The sequence below is a fragment of the Sinohyriopsis cumingii genome, chromosome 7 (assembly GCF_028554795.1).
Source record: "Sinohyriopsis cumingii isolate HCF-2022 chromosome 7, ASM2855479v2, whole genome shotgun sequence".
Taxonomy (NCBI): Eukaryota; Metazoa; Mollusca; class Bivalvia; order Unionida; family Unionidae; genus Sinohyriopsis; species Sinohyriopsis cumingii.
Genome location: NC_142967.1, coordinates 37094293 through 37113829, shown reverse-complemented (window position 1 = coordinate 37113829; position 19537 = coordinate 37094293). Strand labels below are relative to the sequence as shown.

The 19537-nt window shown below is 35.4% G+C and overlaps 1 protein-coding gene across 1 annotated transcript in view; it reads right to left on the bottom strand.

Annotated features, from left to right (window-relative positions):
* LOC149795032 (solute carrier family 23 member 2-like) overlaps positions 1-1704 on the bottom strand; it is a 28440-nt gene extending 26736 nt beyond the window's left edge. The window contains exon 1 of the mRNA XM_089964700.1: positions 1148-1704. Coding sequence (XP_089820826.1) covers positions 1148-1315 — 168 coding nt within the window. The 5' untranslated portion in view covers positions 1316-1704. The remainder of the gene's footprint in view (positions 1-1147) is intronic.
* Between the last annotated feature and the right edge of the window lie 17833 nt (positions 1705-19537).

Below are 19537 nucleotides of genomic sequence, written 5' to 3'. Positions count from 1 at the left end.
AGTGTGGACATATACTGTTAAGAATTCAGTCAGGGGCAGTGTGTGTGTTGGTCTCGAGGTTCGATGTGCCAGCTAAATGGCATGTACTGTACCATGGTTATGTATACTGGAATTCAATCAGGAGCAGTGTGTGTGCTGGCCTCGAGGTTCGATGTACCACCTAACTGACATGTACTGTATAACACGGTTATGTACATTAGAATTCAATCAGGGATAGTGTGTGTGTGCTGATCTCGAGGTTCGATGTATTAACAAACTGACATGTATTGTGACATGGTTATGTATATTAGAATTCAATCAGGGACAGTGTATATGTGCTGGTCTCGAGGTACGATGTACCAATTAACTGACATGTACTGTAACATGGTTATGTATATTGGAATTCAATCAGGGGCAGTGTGTGTGTGCTGGTCTCGAGGTTCGATGTACCAACTAACGAACATACACTGTAAATTGATGATGCATATTAAAATTCAATCAGCGCCGTGTGTGTGCTGGTCACGAGGTTCTATGTACCAACTAACTGACATGTACTGTTAAAAAGGTTATGCTTATTCAAGTTCCTAATTTCTTAATAAGATACTTAATTATTGTTTTCGAGTTGATAAAAATAAAACGAAAAAGTGTTAAAGGTAATACAGTCCAAGAACGATGGTACCAAAAAGCAATGAAAGTAATACAACCCAAGAATGGTCGTACCAAAAAGCAATGAAACTAATACAACCCAAGAACGGTCGTACCAAAAAGCAATGAAACTAATACAACCCAAGAACGGTCGTACCAAAAGGCAATGAAACTAATACAGCCCAAAGAAAGGTCGTGCCAAAATGACCCTTGATGATGCAAGACTTGTAAAGTCGAAGTTATTTTAATCATAATGCAGATGATTAAAGAAAGAATAAACAATGTAAGCTGTTCACATCACGTGAAATTGGAGTTTAGAAACCACGTATCAACACGAGGCATATATTCCCTGTCTATTTTTTCCTTAAATTAAAATTTATATAGGTAGACCAATCTAGCTAGCTATTATATTTAGGTTCAAGTTGGGTCCTGTGCTTACAGGAGTGATTTTACGGAATGAACAGATCTATCAAATAGCCGAGTAGTGCATGTTGCGGTTATCTACTACAAAAATTCATCCTACTTGTTCATTTGTGATTGTGCCATCAACTGGTGCACGTTGAATATCATCATCCTTCTGACACACCGATTTGTCAGTGGAGATATCTTCTGAGTCCCTTTGGAAACCTGAATTAATTTGACCAAGATCATATAAATGTGTCAGTACCAACGGTCTCTCTGTGTTAGACATCTTAGGGACTCCGCGCGCAACACTGCTACATACTAACTTCGATGAAATATCTCAGTATAGAGTCTAGCCGGGCCTCTGTATGCTCCATTCATTTCTCAAGGTTGGATACAGGATTAATTATAACCAATCCTTTCTGACATTTTATGCACTGATTAGGTTGTCAACATCGCGTGAAGCCGCATAGGCTTGAGGGTACCTAGGAAGTATTTGGATTGAAACAGAGAATAAATGTAAAAACAGAATGAGTTCAGAAGACTAGTTTTGTAAACTTTTGTCATGTATCTTTTGCAGAACTGATGGAATTGATGGTTCCTCAAACTCCACCTATCTACCACCACCTTGTAAGTTAACAGTTATTTATTCGAAATTCCAATACTAGGCCGCCAGGTTGTTCTGTCCCGGGAAAGTGTGTTCCGTTAAACACCGTCTAACACTGATACTTATTGAGCGAAATCAAGTTCGTTACTTATTCCTTATTCCTGATTCAATAAGGAATAAGTAACCAGTTACTTATTCCCGATTTAAATATTTTCACTTACATTTGAATACTTAATCCTTATTCACACCAAGTTGTTTCATTTATTCATTATTCCCAATTCAGTACGTAATTGGTTACCACTTGGTTAATGCAGATGAAAGCTTTTTTAAGGCATGCATTGGTGTAATTCTAACCTGATTGGAGAAATATGAGTGCTATATAAAGCTGTATATAGACAGATCACGGACTATATGTAGGAATGGTTTAGGATATTGATAGGAATACGTGTTTAGTAATTTGATATAGGATTAAATAGTCGTGTTAGGCATTTGGGTCGTGTCTTGTGGTGCATGACGTTAAGTATTAGTATTCGGGTTCGAAAGCTTGCTAATGACTCAAGTAAAAGGGAAACCACAAAAGAATACGAGTGTGAAATTGGAGATTTCTCTTGTCTAGTCGTCATGTCCTTAAAGGAGAATTATGTGGAGTATTTACGAGTTTAAGAAGCCTTCAGTTGACTTTGACTATTATCTTAAAGTTCTTGGAAATGGGGAACTTAGCATAGTTGTAACTGATTTCCAGAAATTGGGGTTACATAAAGGGGAGTGGAGGGCGGGTAAAGCACATGCCTCAAGAAGATTATATCTTACTTATACAGTTTGGTCGTTAAGTATCATCTTTAAAGAGATTTAACAAGGACCCTTCTTGACATGTTATCTGTAGAGGATAGTGTAGTCACGAAAGAAATCCTGAGGAATTTCGTTGAGCCGATTTCGAGAAATCAGCTAGATGACGGATGTCTCGTACGACACATGCAGCAGCAGAGGAGGCGAACAGCCCACTTAATGGAAGGTTTATTTTTGAAAACTAAGGCTTCCTACGAAAATTTAAAAAAAAGGGGGGGAGATAGATATCACTGCTGGAAGGTTTATTTTTGAAACTAAGGCTTCGCGAAAACGAAAGTCAATAACGTCAAACTGTCGTTTACACGTCTGGACACTTATTTGAGGTCGCGCCTTCTCTGCTGCTATAATTAGATCATTATTATATATCAATAATATGGCACCTGGTACTAAATCTTACACAGCTAGATTATCTAGAGAAAGATTAGAAGCGATCAAAAAGTTTTTGCCTGTTCGCGATTCTCTTCGACAAAAACTTCAAGAACGTCAAGAATCTCAAGTTCAATATGCAGAAGGTACAGAAAAATTATTTAAACCTATCACAAAGGTTACTGAAAGAGTTGTAGAAGCTATTGAAGGTATTCTTCCAGCAGTAAAAGAAACTGCTGAGCAAACTGAAAAAATAGCAAAAAGAACCGAAGAAACAAGAGATATTTTGGAAACTATTCCAACTTATATATTTGCTGCTAAGCCTTCTTCTGCTGATTTAGGTGGTGCTAAAGGTGGAGAAGAAAAAGTTGTAGAAAAAAGAAGCTGAATTAATTGAAAAATTTTACGATATTGGTTTGAAACGTATAGAAAAATCATCGAATTTAAGTGAACTAGCTTCATTTGCAATCGTAGGTTTTGATAACAAAACAACGTATTTAAAACCTGAATATCTTGAAAAACCTGTAAGTCGATAGCAATGGGAAAACGACATTTCGTATAAAATTTAATAAATCAAGAGCTTCCTATAATGATGTGACTTTTTTGATGTTTAAAAATAAAGTAGAAAAGCAGCGGGAAAATATTTATATGAAAATGACTTGGACACGAGGACAACCATCAAAACTTTCCCCATTAAAACCTCCCCCTTTAATTCTCTTATCAGAACCTAAAGTTTCTCAACAAAAACATCCAATAACATTTCAACAGGAAGAAGAGAAGGAGGAGGAAGAAGACAAACCAGAACTAATTAATATCAAGAATAAATTTATTCCTGAAGGTAATAACTTTATCTATAAATTTAGTAGGGGCAGATTAGAAAATATTGCTTCTACAGGAGATAAAATGGAAGAATGTGTAAAAACCAGAATATATTGATGATTATAGAGCAAATCAAGAAAAATGGGCTAATGATTTATATTCTATATTTTCTAATAACATTCCAAGTGATGATGATATTAGTTTTGAGCTTTTTAAACAAAAATATAAAAGAAACAGAAAGAGAATTTTGGCAGTAGATGAGAGATTGAAAAAGAGACAAGAAAAATCAGCAAAACAAGCAAGTCTTCATCTTCCTCGAGAAAAATGGAAAAAAGATTCTGGCTATGACACGCCTCCTGGTACTAGAGGAAGTGGTTTTTCTGCTCAAGGAAGCGGTCTTATTGCTTGTCCTGACAGTGTTCTTTCTGACGTAGATAGATTAGAAACTTTGATTGGAGGAAAACGTGCTGGAAAAAATTCTCCGGAAATTGTTAATGAAATATCTGATATTTGTCGAAGATTATTTACTGGCGGTATTATGGATCGCAACATTTATCGTTCTCTTATCGATGAAATTGCCGATGATTATCACAGCGACTAAACAATTAATTGATCAGTATGTAATTAAAAATATGATTGTACACAATGCACAACGTGGACCTGTAATGGTCAGGGTAGTAAACTCACAATCGCCAACTTATAAAGCGACTTACGGAGATGGACTTGGTGATACTGTTATGGGTTTTCTCAAAAGGATGTCTCCAAAAGCAATACCGATTGCAAAACAATTAGGGATGATGGCTATTGATGCTGTTCGTGATAAAGACATCGACTTTGTTGGTAATCTTGCTGGTAAAGCGTTCTCGACAGTCAAGGATAGACTAGCTCGATTAGTACGAAGAAAACCACAACCACCAGTGAAACTGGCCAGCACTGAAGTTATGCCTGCAAATGTCAGTAAAATAATAAATCAAGCCGCAAATAAAAAACTATCAGAGTTGGCTGGTGAATCTGAAAAAAAATATAACAGCAAGTTTAATAGCAGGAAGTGGTCTTCGTGTTAGACGATAACAATTATAATAAAATGTTCAAACGTGTATCCGATCCGGCGTTCGATATTGACGCACTGGTTCTCAAAGATGAATCTATACGCGATAATTAATTTTATTCTTACGACGCACGACAACCAAATCAGCGTGGTCGAATCGAATTACAAGATCAAGATACAAGCAGATATTTCTTACCCGCTGAAGCATTTATTGAGGTAGAAGGTGAAATTATAAAAATAGATAATACTGAGTACACAGCTGATGTCAGAGTTGGTTTTGTCAACAACGGTATCATGGCGTTGTTTCACAGTGCCACGTATATTATCGACGGAAGAAATATTGAATCAATTTCAGAAGGACGTCGACGTTGCCACGGCAATAGTAGGTCTAGCAAGATATTCAGATGATTTTACAAGATCAGCTGGCCCGACAATGATAATCTCCAAAGATACTCCTGACCACTCTGACAATAGACAGTATGATATAAGACGACCAAAAAAGTTACAGCTGCTGCTGACGACGCAGATGTAGAATCGTTTGTTATTAGACCCAATGCAGAATTCAACTTTGGATTTAATTCACGGCGATCAATGTTGAAAGGTGATCGTAGAAGATTTTCATGCGCAATTCCACTGTCACATATTTTTTGGATTTTGCAGAAATGTTAGAAAGGTTATTTTCGAAGCCAATATACACTTGTACTTGTAAGAAAGGCTACTGATGATGATGCTATCTGGCATGCTGAAGGAGCTGATCCTGCTGGAACCGCAGAGCTGCATGGAAAAGTAATACTGACAAATCTTTCGTTGTGGATACCGGTAATGACTCCATCAATTGCTGAAGGACAAAAATTACTTTCTTTTATGGATTCAGGCGGTAAAACATTGTTAACATGGTTGACAGTAACAACAGATGGTGTTCAAGGTGCTGTTAATGGTTTATCTACATGGCACATATCATCACAGCAAGGTGTTTATGCACCACGACATATATTTGTTGCTTTCCAAGATACTGCACGAGTAAATTCGCAGATACGTAGTCATATGATATTTGACAAACTTGGCGTCTCTGAAGTTTCCTTAAGGATAAACGGACATCAAGAACCATCTGAAGATGTATTATTGAATTTTGATCAAAATTATGTAGCGCGGGCATAATGACATTTATGGGACGTGATCAAAATATAGATACTGGTTTACAAATATCACAACTAGATTTTACAACATTATATCCAATCTATTACTATTGTTGGAACATCTTGATTTATCTAGACAATCTGTTGTTGATATTCACTTTCGAGCTCGAGTAAACGTATTACCCGCTGTTAGTAATTACAGAGCAATTGAAGTTTTTATTTCAGATAAATCAATGTTACTTGAAGGTACTGGTGGAAGAATGCGAGTTATTGACGCTCCAGTAGAAAACATGTAATTAAATCGCTCATCATATTAAAAAATGTCGTACAGTCACGTTAGAGTCAATCTGACTTCCGTTCAGGTGAAAAAATTACAATCAAAACTCGCGAGTAAATGCTGAACAAAAATATCACTAAAAAAAGTTCAAATTTCCAATGGCGGTCCAAACAAATTATCATTAACCAAGACTCCACTTAAAGATTTTAACAAGGCCTTAGAATCAAAAACTATTAGAAATGAAATTACAAGAAGCGTTGCGAATCGTTTGCGGAACACTGGAGATACAATGACGGGGGAACTCAGCATGAACGGAAATAAAATAGTTCTTTTAAGAGATCCAACATCTGATGAAGATGTCGCGACAAAAAATATGTAGACAATAATTATAATACAGTAGATGCTAAATTATCCACACTGCGAGCTGAGTATGACGCTCACGTAAGCGCGTTTACAAGACTTCGTAGAAACTTTCAAAAACTTAATGAAATCGCAGATGATTTCTTTGGCACTCCGTTGACTGCTGACGTAAAACTCGTTATTGAAACAGCTATATCAGAAATTGAAACGATTAGAAAAAACTAGATGTCATAAGTAGGATTCCTGATATCATTAAAAAATTAATCTGATGATATTGTGTATATTATGCTGGTAATCTGCCAACGGGCAGATTACCAGCATAATATACACAGTATCATCATGAATCTCAACATGGTCACAGCAAAATAAAACTCTCAAACATACTGCAGAAGTCGCTCGTGTGTACTGGCTGTGTTCAGTGCTGCAAAATTTTAGATATTTACTACGTATCCCTGGCGTCATTCTTCCGATAGGTTTTCTGGAGCTGTGTCTATCATATTAAATAAAGGAAACGAAGAAATATTTATTCTGGAAGAGGCTGATAAGAAATCAACTGCAACATCTTACTGGTGGTGTCTGGAATTTGTGGCTGAAACACCTCAACTAGTTACTGTATAAAGTATAATGAGCACTTCAATCGACGTTCAAAAATTTAGGTACAATCAAGCACGTGAATGGCAAAAAAATTAAAAGATACCGTCGAACAGTATGCAATAAAAATAATGAAATATCGCAGACATTTGGTTATCGTTGATATAATTGTTTATTCAGCGTCTGCTGTTATTGCTGGAACCGGCGTGTTACTATCAACAATAACAATGATGGCACCAGTAGTTGTAGCAATTTGTGTTTCAACTACAATAACGATTGCAAAAAAAAAATATGCACGAGCACAAATGCAAACTTGCATGATTATATAATAAAATTACAAACAGCGATGTTAGCATACTCCAAATTATCTTCGTTATTATCAACGAGGCTTAGTGATGGAAAAAATATCAGATTTTGAGTTCACGGAGATGATTAAAATTTACAATGAAGCAATGACAGTGATTGATTTAGAAAATCAGGATTTAAATAACAATGACATCGCCAAGCGAGCTACCACAACAAATCGTAACGAATACGACTCCAACAAAAACAACGATGATATCAATAAATTTAATTAATCCAGAATTCAGTGTTAACTTTCCAACTGCGATTCCAGTGAAAGAAATCGCACTAGCACAATTACGATTATATTATAGATGGCCAAGTATCAGATCAAAATCATTTGGTTGATTACAGGTAAATACTTCACTTGTATTTGCAAAAAAAAATAAAGATGATGGAACTCCCAATTGGTTAGTTGTTTCTATTCTACAGGAAGTTATCAAATCGAACAAATCAATGATGAATTTAAACGCAGAACCAAATCAGTAACCGGAAGAGAAGCGAAAATAGCTATAACAGTCCAAGAACCGACATAATCATCCGCGATAGAGATAAGTTCTCCAGATTACGTTGTAGATATTTATCAATCGTCAATCAGATCTGTTTTAGGTTTGCCTGAAATCCCGCCAGAGTATCATGGACCACCAGAACCAGTGCGAGCTGATTTTAATACAGACAAGAGAATATTTCTAAAATATCCAGAATATCGAAAAGAAGAATCTCCATTAAACTCTGATCGTCAACATAACATATTATGCTAGTATGGTTAGATCAGAAGTTATAGGAGTTTATGCTGTTAATGAAGAAACATTCAAATCACTGGCTGATAAAATTAGAAATAAAACATAAAACTGCATATACATCATTAGTAAATTTAGTTAAAGATTACATTCTGGAGTATCCTAATTACAATCTAAAAAAGAAAATCATTGAAACAATGCAACATTTAAATAAAGTTATATCAGACCTTGCCTATATTAATCAAAAAGTACTGAGCTTATATCATCTGAGGCATTAATTTCTTCTGAAGGAAGAATGGAAAAAATTAAAGAAATATTTCTTAATCATTATAGATTAACTGAAGCTGAATTACTAACACTTGTAATACCAGAATTTAAAACCGACGAACTAAAAAAAAAAACACTCAACGATCTTATCAATGAAAACTTTCCTAAAATACTCCAGTCATGGAAAAAAATAGCTCCTTCTCCAGCTATTCTAAGACACAATAATAATCCGTACGGTGTAGGTCGTCATATTTCACCAGGAATCGTTAATATAACCTCAACGATTGCAGTCAATCTTGTTTGTGACGTAATTGATGGCAGCTATCAAATAGATCTTGGGAAATCAAATCAAGCTCAACAAGGATATATTCTGTATACTTTTACACCGCAAGTACCTCCTGGGTACTTGACTGTACAAGAACAATTAATCCTGTTTATTTACGTTGTCATAATCCCTTATTATCAAGAATAAATTTCAAACTTACTGACCAATCCGGACACTTAATTGACCTACGTGAAGAATTTCTGAATTTAAATCTGCACGTCAAATATTAACGATTTGACAATTAATCAAGAGGTACTTATATAATGTACCGACATGTGAGGGTTTTCATACACGACAAGGGGTAGGTACTTGAAAATGCCATCAGAACAATAATGACACAGTCTCTAATAAACACAGAACAATTTAGTATTGACATGGTTATTGATGAGTACGGTAACGAAGACTTTTTATTGACGCAGGAACAATTAAATCAGTTCCGGTGAAAACATATTTCTATGGTCACGTGCGATAGAGATCTGATTCTGAATTATGTGCACTCCTGCATTAAACTCGATAAACTTAAAAAATATTGTCTAGTTCTGAGTAATTTGGTATATTTTAAAAAATAAAAAAATAAAATATAAAAAACAGAAATATTTTAAAACTGAATTTTGCTAATCACTCTCACTAGTGACGTTGTTACTACAATCACTGTCATTTTCATAAGCAAGACTGTTTTGGCTTTCAATATCTGGTATAATTTGTTTCAGTTGTCTCACGTGTGTGTTTATAATCTTATTTGTTTCATATTCGTCAGGTAATTTTGATCTAATGTTATCATTTGCGATAGAAAGAGGTACACATTTTTCTACATCTATATCTTTTACTGTTGATATAGAATGTAACATAATTTCGTGTATATTTTTCATCAATCGAAATTCAGATGAACGTGTATATCCACCCTGAAATTTACGATTTTTCAGGATTAAGTTGAATATTTATACCATCTTTTTTTAATTATATATATATATATATATATATATATATATATATATATATATATATATATATATATATATATATATATATATATATATATATATATATATATATATATATATATATATATATATATTGTATTTTAACAAAACATAAATTGTAGCATGGTGAGCGGTTTACTGTACCTGTAACCGCGTGCTCTACCTTGTTTCGTTTGTAAGTTAGAAACCATAATATCCCTTTACTAATTTGAACTATTAAACAATTGTACGTTACTTCACTGATATTAATTATGATACAGATGGTTAATTAAATTAATTACGACCTATGCAGGAAACATATACTACAAAATTATCTCCCTTTCCTCATGTCACTGACCTTAAGAAAGAGAGGTAACCGATAAAATTCTCTCTGTCCAGGAGAGGAGAGTTATCTACCTTGTGAGTAGTAGAGTAATAAAGGGGGTTATGAGCAAATTTCCATACGTTTCCATCTACAAAACCTCATAACGAAAAAATTGCCTTACTGAGTAAAAATTCCAAACCAGGAATGTTGACGTATTGACAAACCGTATTTTGGAAGAGCGTATCCTGTAACCGCGGTTATTTATGAAATTTATCCGATAAATGAGAAACCCAGCGTTGATAATCTAAAACTAGTGACATTTTTAAGACGGAATTGTGTAGCCGAACGAGTAACAGAACATTTTACCGTCTCGACTTGTGGAAACGATCTAACAGACGTAAAATAATAAACGAGTGTTGCGAAATAGTTAAAGACACCGGAGCGCCTATCAAAGATGTCGCTGAGCTAGGAAAACCCCCCAAAATTTCCAATAATTATAAAAACGATAATCGGAAAGATTTTGTACGAATCAAAATATAAATAAAAGGGAGCTTCGATCGAAATTATTGATCATAATGCGCATGCGTGGACTAATGCAGTATCATTATTTCCACGAAATCGAACTGTCAAATTGTATCAAGGAGATATTTTTGATTTTATTAACGAAATAAGTAAAAACGATCCTGTATCAGTATGGTTATTTCAGAGTTCTGAAAACGACGATGAATTGATTAGACCAGATGGAAATTTCTACATCGAAGAAAAATGTAAATTTATCAATTTGTACGATATAATGGTGAGATTTATCGAACTGATTCTCTTCATACAAAAATGTTGTTGTTGTTGTTCTATGGTTTAAGGCCATTTTTCAGCACAAGATAGGCTATACATGGCGGCAAGTATAACTGGTGGAGGAAAACCCTGGAAAACCCAGGGAAAAACCACCAACCCACGAGAAGCTACTGGCAGGCTTTCCCACGTACCCACGCTAGCCGAGCCTTGGACTCGAACACACGCAGACAAAGGTGAGATGGCAATGATCCAGAACGGTGAGCGCCTTAGACCACTCGGTCACATAGTTTCTCAATTTTTGTCAGAGTCGCTACAGATTCATTTTATATCAATAAAAATATTCAGGATTACTGGAAAAATTAAATATCGACACTTATGCATCATGGGGTGAATGTAGAATAAAATAATAAAATATACTCGATTATTCTGAATCCGCTGATGTTGAAATCAGAGACAATTATTGCAGAAAATATCAGACATTAAAGCTATCATCTGCATCGTCAGTGTTTGATCCCGTAGCTAGACATAAAACAGTTTGTCTCAATGGGCCTGGGGTTCTGGTAAAACAACTCGAGTGACTGAACTATTTAGGAATTTTGATATGGTCGTTTTAACCCCTACACACAGACTTGTAAGAGAAATGAGAGAAAGAAATATTAAATCGTGCACTTATCACAGCTTTTTTCGATGGAAAAGAGAAGCATGGACTCCTGATCGAATGGGAAAGAATAACATTTGGGATGAAATATGTACAGTGCCGATAGAAAGATTAAAAACATTTCTTGTTTGGTTATTAACAAAAAATACTGCTGTAATAATGTGGGGCGATCATGGTCAACCGCCACCCTTTGTTGGATTGTCTCCACATAAATGGCTGAGGAATTTTGTTGATTATTATGAAGAAATAACTGATGATCATAGAGCACTTGATTCAGAATTAAGAGAGTTTAAGAAATTACTCTGACTACAACCGAATAAAAGTCAGTGTGAAATAATGCGTGATATAATTTCAGAAACTTCTATGAGCAAATTTTAGAATTTATGGAGACCAGATGATTTGATAGTTGCAAGTAGAAAGATAGTTCATGATACACTTCAACAACAATGATTTTTGTTACATAAAGAAAAGTTTTAAAATCTACCTGTACTATTGTGTTATCGACCGGTTGATACGCGACGGCAGAATATCGACGTTGATATACCAGGATGGTCAAAAAAATAAAATCTTGCACTAAATGATATTGTTTTAGTTGATGTCAGTGTTGTTGAAGATGCACTAAAAATGGACAAAACTCCGTGGACGCTGGGATACGCAATGACGATTCATTCATCTCAGGGGTTAACAGTTTCTGATACGAGAGTTTGGATCGTCGATGATCGTATCGAATGGTCAAATTTAGTTTATCTCGCAGTGTCTAGAGTTAGAAAATTATCTCATTTGCGGAGTGTTATCAAAGACGTTACAGAAACCACTGGCGATGTTATTGACAATGATATAATAATAAAAAAAATTAGTTATAAACAGGGTGGAAAAAAATAAAAATAAGCGCGACTTTGACCTTGATACTGAATTTATATTGATGCTGTAACAACAGCAAAATAATCATTGTGCGAGCTGTTTATACAGTAATGTTGTGGCGATACTCGAGTAATGATCCATTATAATTTACCGTAGACAGAATTAATAATAAGTTTGGTCATACACGCGAAAATGTAATGCTGACCCGTCTTGAATGTAATCGACGTCGAGGTGCTAGTTAAGTGAATGCGGTGGTAATTGTGTGTCTTCAGGAATTACTTGTAATTGCTCGCGTACGAATCCAAGTTGATGAGCATTTGAATCTAGTCTGTAGATTGCAGGTCTGCCAGTAGATCTTACCACGCTAGATATTTTATGTGGCGTTACGCTCCAAATAGGATCAGTCGCTCTTTCTTTTTTACCACCTTCAAGGTCACCAGGTTCATATAAATACATGACAGTCACATTACCTAATACTGGTTGTTTTGAAAAATCATTTCGTTGTATTGGTATGTGCTTTTATGCAATGGCATTAATAGGTTTCATGACAGTTGTTCGAGTAATTTCGTTATTTAACGCAGCTATCACACTTGGTAATCATGTAACCCATTCGCGAGATCTCGTATCTTGAATTATTTCCTTCGCATACTGATATCCAAATAACCACTCAGCGAGTGTTCGATTAAATCGTTCAACAATTGCCTGATCACGATGAATTGATGTATGTCCTCGTCTAATTTCGGCATTATGTTTTCTCATCAGAGATGATACTACACCTAGAAATTCCTTGCCAGGACCAACTTGTAATAGTTGTGACCATCGTAAAGGTCTTCTTTGATAATTTTGCTCAAAAGGAGATACAACTTCAGCAGTTGTTTTAGCTGATAGTGGCTCTGCTTCTTTATATCTACTTGCAACATAAACGACGGTCAACGCGTATCTGTGTGTTATTTGACGTCTACCAATTTTAATAGTATCGTGTGGTAAAAATAGAATATATACTTGATGAACTTCATTAGGAATGCTGACATCAAAACGTGCATGCTGAATTCGTTTAGGTCGTGGTAGTTAAAAATTTGCCATATTGCCTGTCGTGGTAACCAATTTGCGGCGGCGGAACGTTCGACACCTACTGCATCAGCAAGTTTACCAATTGTTGTTCTACCTCTCCAGTATCCCCTTGGACTATAATAAATCGATTCCATTATTTTAATAATTGGTTAATTAATCACCGGCTCCTAATACTGGTTTACCGTTCATCGCAGGTCTTACCAACCATTTACCTAATGATTTTCTGATATTTTTATATTTTATGGAATGTAACGAATGAATCAACTTCCCATCTGCAATATGTCTATCTTGTAGGTTTTTACTTTTATAAGCTACATCATGAGCGTGACATGCTTTATCAATATCATTTATAGGATATTCACCAAAGTTTGGTTGATCTTGGTCATCAAGTCGTATATCAAGTCGGGTACCAGGACCATAATAATTATATCCTGGAAGATGTATTTCTCCTGGGTATTTAACCAATGGTGTTACTGGAAATTTAAACATTAATGTGGCAATATCACCACCATCTTTACGTTGATTTCTGGGTAAAAACGAAAAACAATCTGTTACATATTGCACATCTTCCACCGTATGCTATTTTTCTATTTTTTTTTTGTAACCGTGACTAAATCAGTGGTTGGAGTTTTAACTCTGCAACGTGAACAATATAGATTCGTATATATATATATATATATATATATATATATATATATATATATATATATATATATATATATATATATATATATATATATATATATATATATCATATCATATAGATGTAATTGATTTCTCAGCGACACGAAAGCAAGAGCCAGTAAAACATTTCAGCATTACCGAATTTCATCAGGATGATTATAATAGGTCCATCTGGGTCTGATAAGATGTAATTATTGCTTAATCTGATAATGAGATGGTTAAAGTGGGACAAAAAATATTTAGTTGCACCATCAGTTGATGATCAGAGATGTTATGATGTACTTAAAGACTTTAATGAAAAAATGCAAAATTGTTAAATGAAGATGGTGACGACATTATTAATTTTAAAACTTATATTGATGAAGCGCCGAGTGTTGATGAATTAGATGGATTTATTAATAATCTCGTAGTATATGATGATGTGATGCTAGATAAACAATGAAATCCAGCTAGAATATTTTCCAGAGGCAGACATAAAAATACGGAAATAATTTATGTCACTCAACGATATACATAAATACCAAAAGTGATCAGAGATAATTGTAATATTTTAGTTGTGTTTAATGGAGTTGATACACATACTCTGAGAAATATTCATCAAACTTGGTGTAGTGGGAATATGGACATGATTGGATTTGAAAATTTATTTTTAAAAGCACAATCTGCTCCACACGGATTTATAACAACAAATTTACACGATCCCAGAACGAGATACCGTGTAGGTCTTGATAAAATATTTGGTTGGTAATTATAGCAGCAGAGGAGGCGCGACCTCAAATAAGTGTCCAGACGTGTAAACGACAGTTTAACGTTATTGACATTCATTTTCGTAGGAAGTCTTAGTTTTCAAAAAATAAACCTTCCAGCAGTGATATTTTCACACACACACACCCTTTTTTTGATTCGTTTTTCGTAGGAAGCCGTAGTTTTCAAAAATGGACCTTCCGGTAATTTGTCTGTTCGCCTCCTCTATATATTTGGGCCATTGAGACCCTTCTATAACATAGACCCTTTTTTGACATTTTATCTCTGGGGTATAGAGGTCCATTAACGAAAAATGTCCTGACGAATTTCATCGAGAGGAAACAGCGTAATAAGGGACGCCCTATGGGTACCTGGTATTACTCCCCCCCCCCCCCGAAAAAAAAAAAAAAAACAACACGCAAATGGTAATATACTGTATCGATAGTTTGTACTAGTTGAACACCTGCTAAAAGGATTTTGATTTCAACATTTCCTGCATATTATCTAACTAGGTACACGTTCTAACAGTAGAGAAAATCATTTTTAAAAAAATCGTCGAGGCGATTTCGAGAAATCTACGGCTAGATGAAGGTTGAGTAAGACACATGCCGTGAGAACATTATATCTTTATACAGTCTTGACATGTAACCTTCTTTGATATCTCATCTGTAGAAGGTAGAGTCAACTCTCGAACGAAGTCCTGATGAATTTCGTCGATAGCAAACCACGATATAAGGGGCGTCCAATTGGTACAGGGTATGAAAAACACGCATAGTTTAATAGACTGAATCAAGTTTGTACTAATTGAACCTCTGATTAGAGGATTTTGATTTCAATGCCTGTTGGACAGTACCTGCTTAGGCACCCGTGCTAAAGGTTAAAATTTTATATATAAAAAATAAATACGTTAAGTCAATTTCGAGAAAGTCGCGGCCACATAAATGCGTTCGGGTCCAACACATTCCGTATACAAATTTTATTTTACATATATATTTGGACCATTGAGTCCCTTCTTTATACCGTTTGACATAGACCCTTCTTGACCTTTTATTTACAGGAGGATTGATTCCATCCACGAAAGAAGTCATGACAAATTTCGTCTAGAGGAAACAGGGAAATGAGTGACGCCAGATAAATACCGTGTATGAAAATCACTCATTTGTAATAGATTGTATTAATAGTTTGTACTAAATGACCCCTTACTGAGAGGATTCTGATTTCAACGCCTCTCGTAAAGTATCTAAATAGGGCCCCATTTTAACAGCAGGAAATGTCGCAAGAAAATTCGCCGAGCCGTTTTCGAGAAATTCGCTGCTAGAGAAAGGAGGTCGAGTGCAATATCTACTGTTGTACAGTTGGGCCATTGCGTCCCCTTTTTCGATATGGACCCTTCTTTATTATTTTATCTCTAGGGGATAGAGTGCATCCACAAATAACGTCCTGGCGAATTTCGTCGTGTGGTAAGAGCGAAATAAGAGGTATCCGACGGGTACCAGGTGTGACAAACACTCATATTCATAGATTGTATCATTAGTTTGTACTAACGGAACCTCCACTTAGAGGATTTTGATTTAAACGCCTCTTGGGCATTATGTAGCTAGGGCCCGTTCTAACAGCAGGAAAATACAGAAGAAAAAAAAAATTGGTCGCGCTAAATTTGAGAAATTCGCGACTAGAGAAGATCGAGTACAACACATGCCGTAAGGTTATATCTTACGTTACATTTGGGACACTACGTCACCTTTTCATTGAGTTTTGACATAGACAATACTTTGATATTTTATATCTCTGGAATATCCTGGTGAATTTCGTCGAAAGGAAACAACGAAATAAGGGGCGCCTTATGGGTACCTGGTATGAAAAACACGCAAATGTTACTATATTGTATCACTAGTTTGTACTGATTGTACTCCAAGTTAGAGTATTTTGATTTCAACGTCTCTTGGACAGTATCTAAATAGGGACCCGTTCTTACTGCAGGAAAATTGTAAAGAAACTTCTAATAGCCAATTTCGATAATTTCGCAATTGGAGCAAAATGGTCGAGTACAACATTTGCAGTCAGAAGATGAGATCATACCTAATCAGTTGGGCCATTACGTCCCAACTTAAGAGTTTTGACATGGACCAGTCTTTGATGTTTTATCTCTAGGGGATAGATCCATCCACGATGGAGGTCCTGACGAATTTCGTCAAGAGGAAACGACCAAATAAGGGGTGTCTGATGGGTAACGGGTATGAAAACCACGCAAAATGTATCACTAGTTTGTACTGATTGTTCTCCCACTTAGAGGACGTTTATTTCAACGTCTCTCAGACATTATCTAATCAGGGACCCGTTCTAACAGTAATCAAAGTTTGAAGAAAATTCGAACAGCCAATTTCGAGAAACTAGTGGCTAGATAAAGGAAGTCGAGGAGAACGCATGCTGTAAGCTTATATCTTACGTTTACATTGGTCCATTACGTAACCTTTTCACTGCGTTTTGATATGGAAACTTCTTTGATATTTTACTTCTAGGTGATACCGACCATCAACGAAGGAACAATACATACCGTAAGAAGATTTTATCATATGAATACAGTTGGGTCATTACGTCCCCTCTTTAGAGTTTTGACATGGACGCTTCTATTGCATTCTACCTCTAGGGGATAGAGTACATCTACAAAGGAAGTCCTGACGAATTTCGTCGAGAGGAGTCATCGATATAAGGGGGAGTAGACAATGCGAATCGGGTATGAAAAAAACCCGCAAAAGTTAATTGATTGTATCAATAGTCTAATAATTGTACTCAAATTTAAAGGGTTTTGATTTGAACATCTCTTGTACAGTATCAAAATCGGGTCCCGGTCTTACAGTATGAAATATTTGAAGAAAAATCTTCGAGCCGATTTCGAGATTTCGTGGCTAGAGACAGGGGTTCGAGTGATATTTTGTCTCTCGAGGATAAAGTCCTATATAAAAGGAAGTCCAGACTAATTACGTCGACAAGAAACAGAGATAAAAGGGGCGCCCAATTAGTGTCGTGTTTGAACAACACGAACATTTTAATACATCGTTTCAATAATTTGTACTAATCTGTACTCCTGCTTAGAAGATTTTGATTTCAGCATCTCCCGGACAGTATCTAAATAGGTACCCATCCTAGCAATATGAAAACTTTAATAAAGATTCCTCGAGCCAATTTCGAGATATGAGCGGCTAGGTGAAGGAGGTCTGGTTCAATACATGCCGTAAGAAGATTATACCTTACGTTTACATTTTGGCAAATGCGTCCACCCATTCTAGAGTTTTGACATAGAACGTTCTTTGATATTGTAACTCTAGTGTATGGGGGGTTTCACGGTTAGTATCTCCCCTTGAAAACACCAGAGGGCATATCGGTGCAACTCACTTCCGGACAGTTCAATCAATTAAGATGGCAGATGTAGATCAAGAAAATGTGACAGACCGCTCACATTATGCAAGCAGGATCGATATCACACTATCTTAAAAAGAAATTCTATCAATATTTGATCAATTATTTTTACATCTTTTATTTTTTTTCACTAACTTGCGCTGCTCCCAGCTTTCAAATAACTATTATCTGCCCATTTCAGAACTTCATTATCTTTCCATTACTAACTTATGCTCTAGTTTGTATTATTTGATTGTGCAAAGGTGTATCGCTGCGTGAAAAGTTCTTGCAATTTATCTCGCTTGAAGAATAAAGAAAATATGTTTATTTTGTACAGCTTCAATAATTACAGTTAATGGAGGTTGAACGACAACGAGAAAAAATTATAACTTCTTAAGGTTCTTTTTTTTTATTGATTTATACTGTTGCTTTCCTATTAATGTTCGTTATATTTTTCATGAAATAGCTTGCGTTTTTTCAAAATGCACAAATGTCAACCACTCTTGAACAGACAGGCGCACGTACGAGTCTCATTGATGATTATTTTAATTTTATTTCCTTGGCTTTTCTATCAATGTTCATTATACTTTTCATGAAATAACTTGAGTTTTTTCAAATTGCACAAATGTCAACCACGCTTGAACAGACAGGCGCACGTACGAGTCTCCTTGATGATTATTTTAATTTTATTTCCTTGAACGGTTGGAAATGCACACTATGCATGTATAGGACATGTTTGGCTATCTGCCTGTATGTCTGTCTGTATGTCTGTCTCCTTTCATCTGGTGTATGGATATGTATATCCTCGAATGACTGTGTGTTCGCATACGTATATTACATAAACATACTTCTGGTTAAAAACGAGAATAAAATGATGCTAAGTTAGAAAGAGTGACTGATAGATAAAGACAACAAATATGAATATTTGTGAGTATCCATTTATTATTGACTTGTAGATTATGTTCTTACAAAAAGTCTCTTTTTAAATCATATTGTTTGCAATTTTACATCCGGTCACGTGGATCAATATTGATTTAAAAGGCGAACCAAAGTAATATGACGGAATATATGAAATAATTGGATCATTAAAACTTACACATTTGATGCAAGGAAACTTAAACAGAATTAAACTAATTTTAAGAAGGCTGTTCTAGATGAATCTGCTGGTGGCAATCAGAAATGTTGTCTAAAGACCCCAGCAAATTTGAGAGTTATTACGTGTCAGCATAAGCAAAGAAAAATCATGCTGAAAGTTATTGCATGTACCGTCCGATACATGATGTTTCAAAAGTAAAAA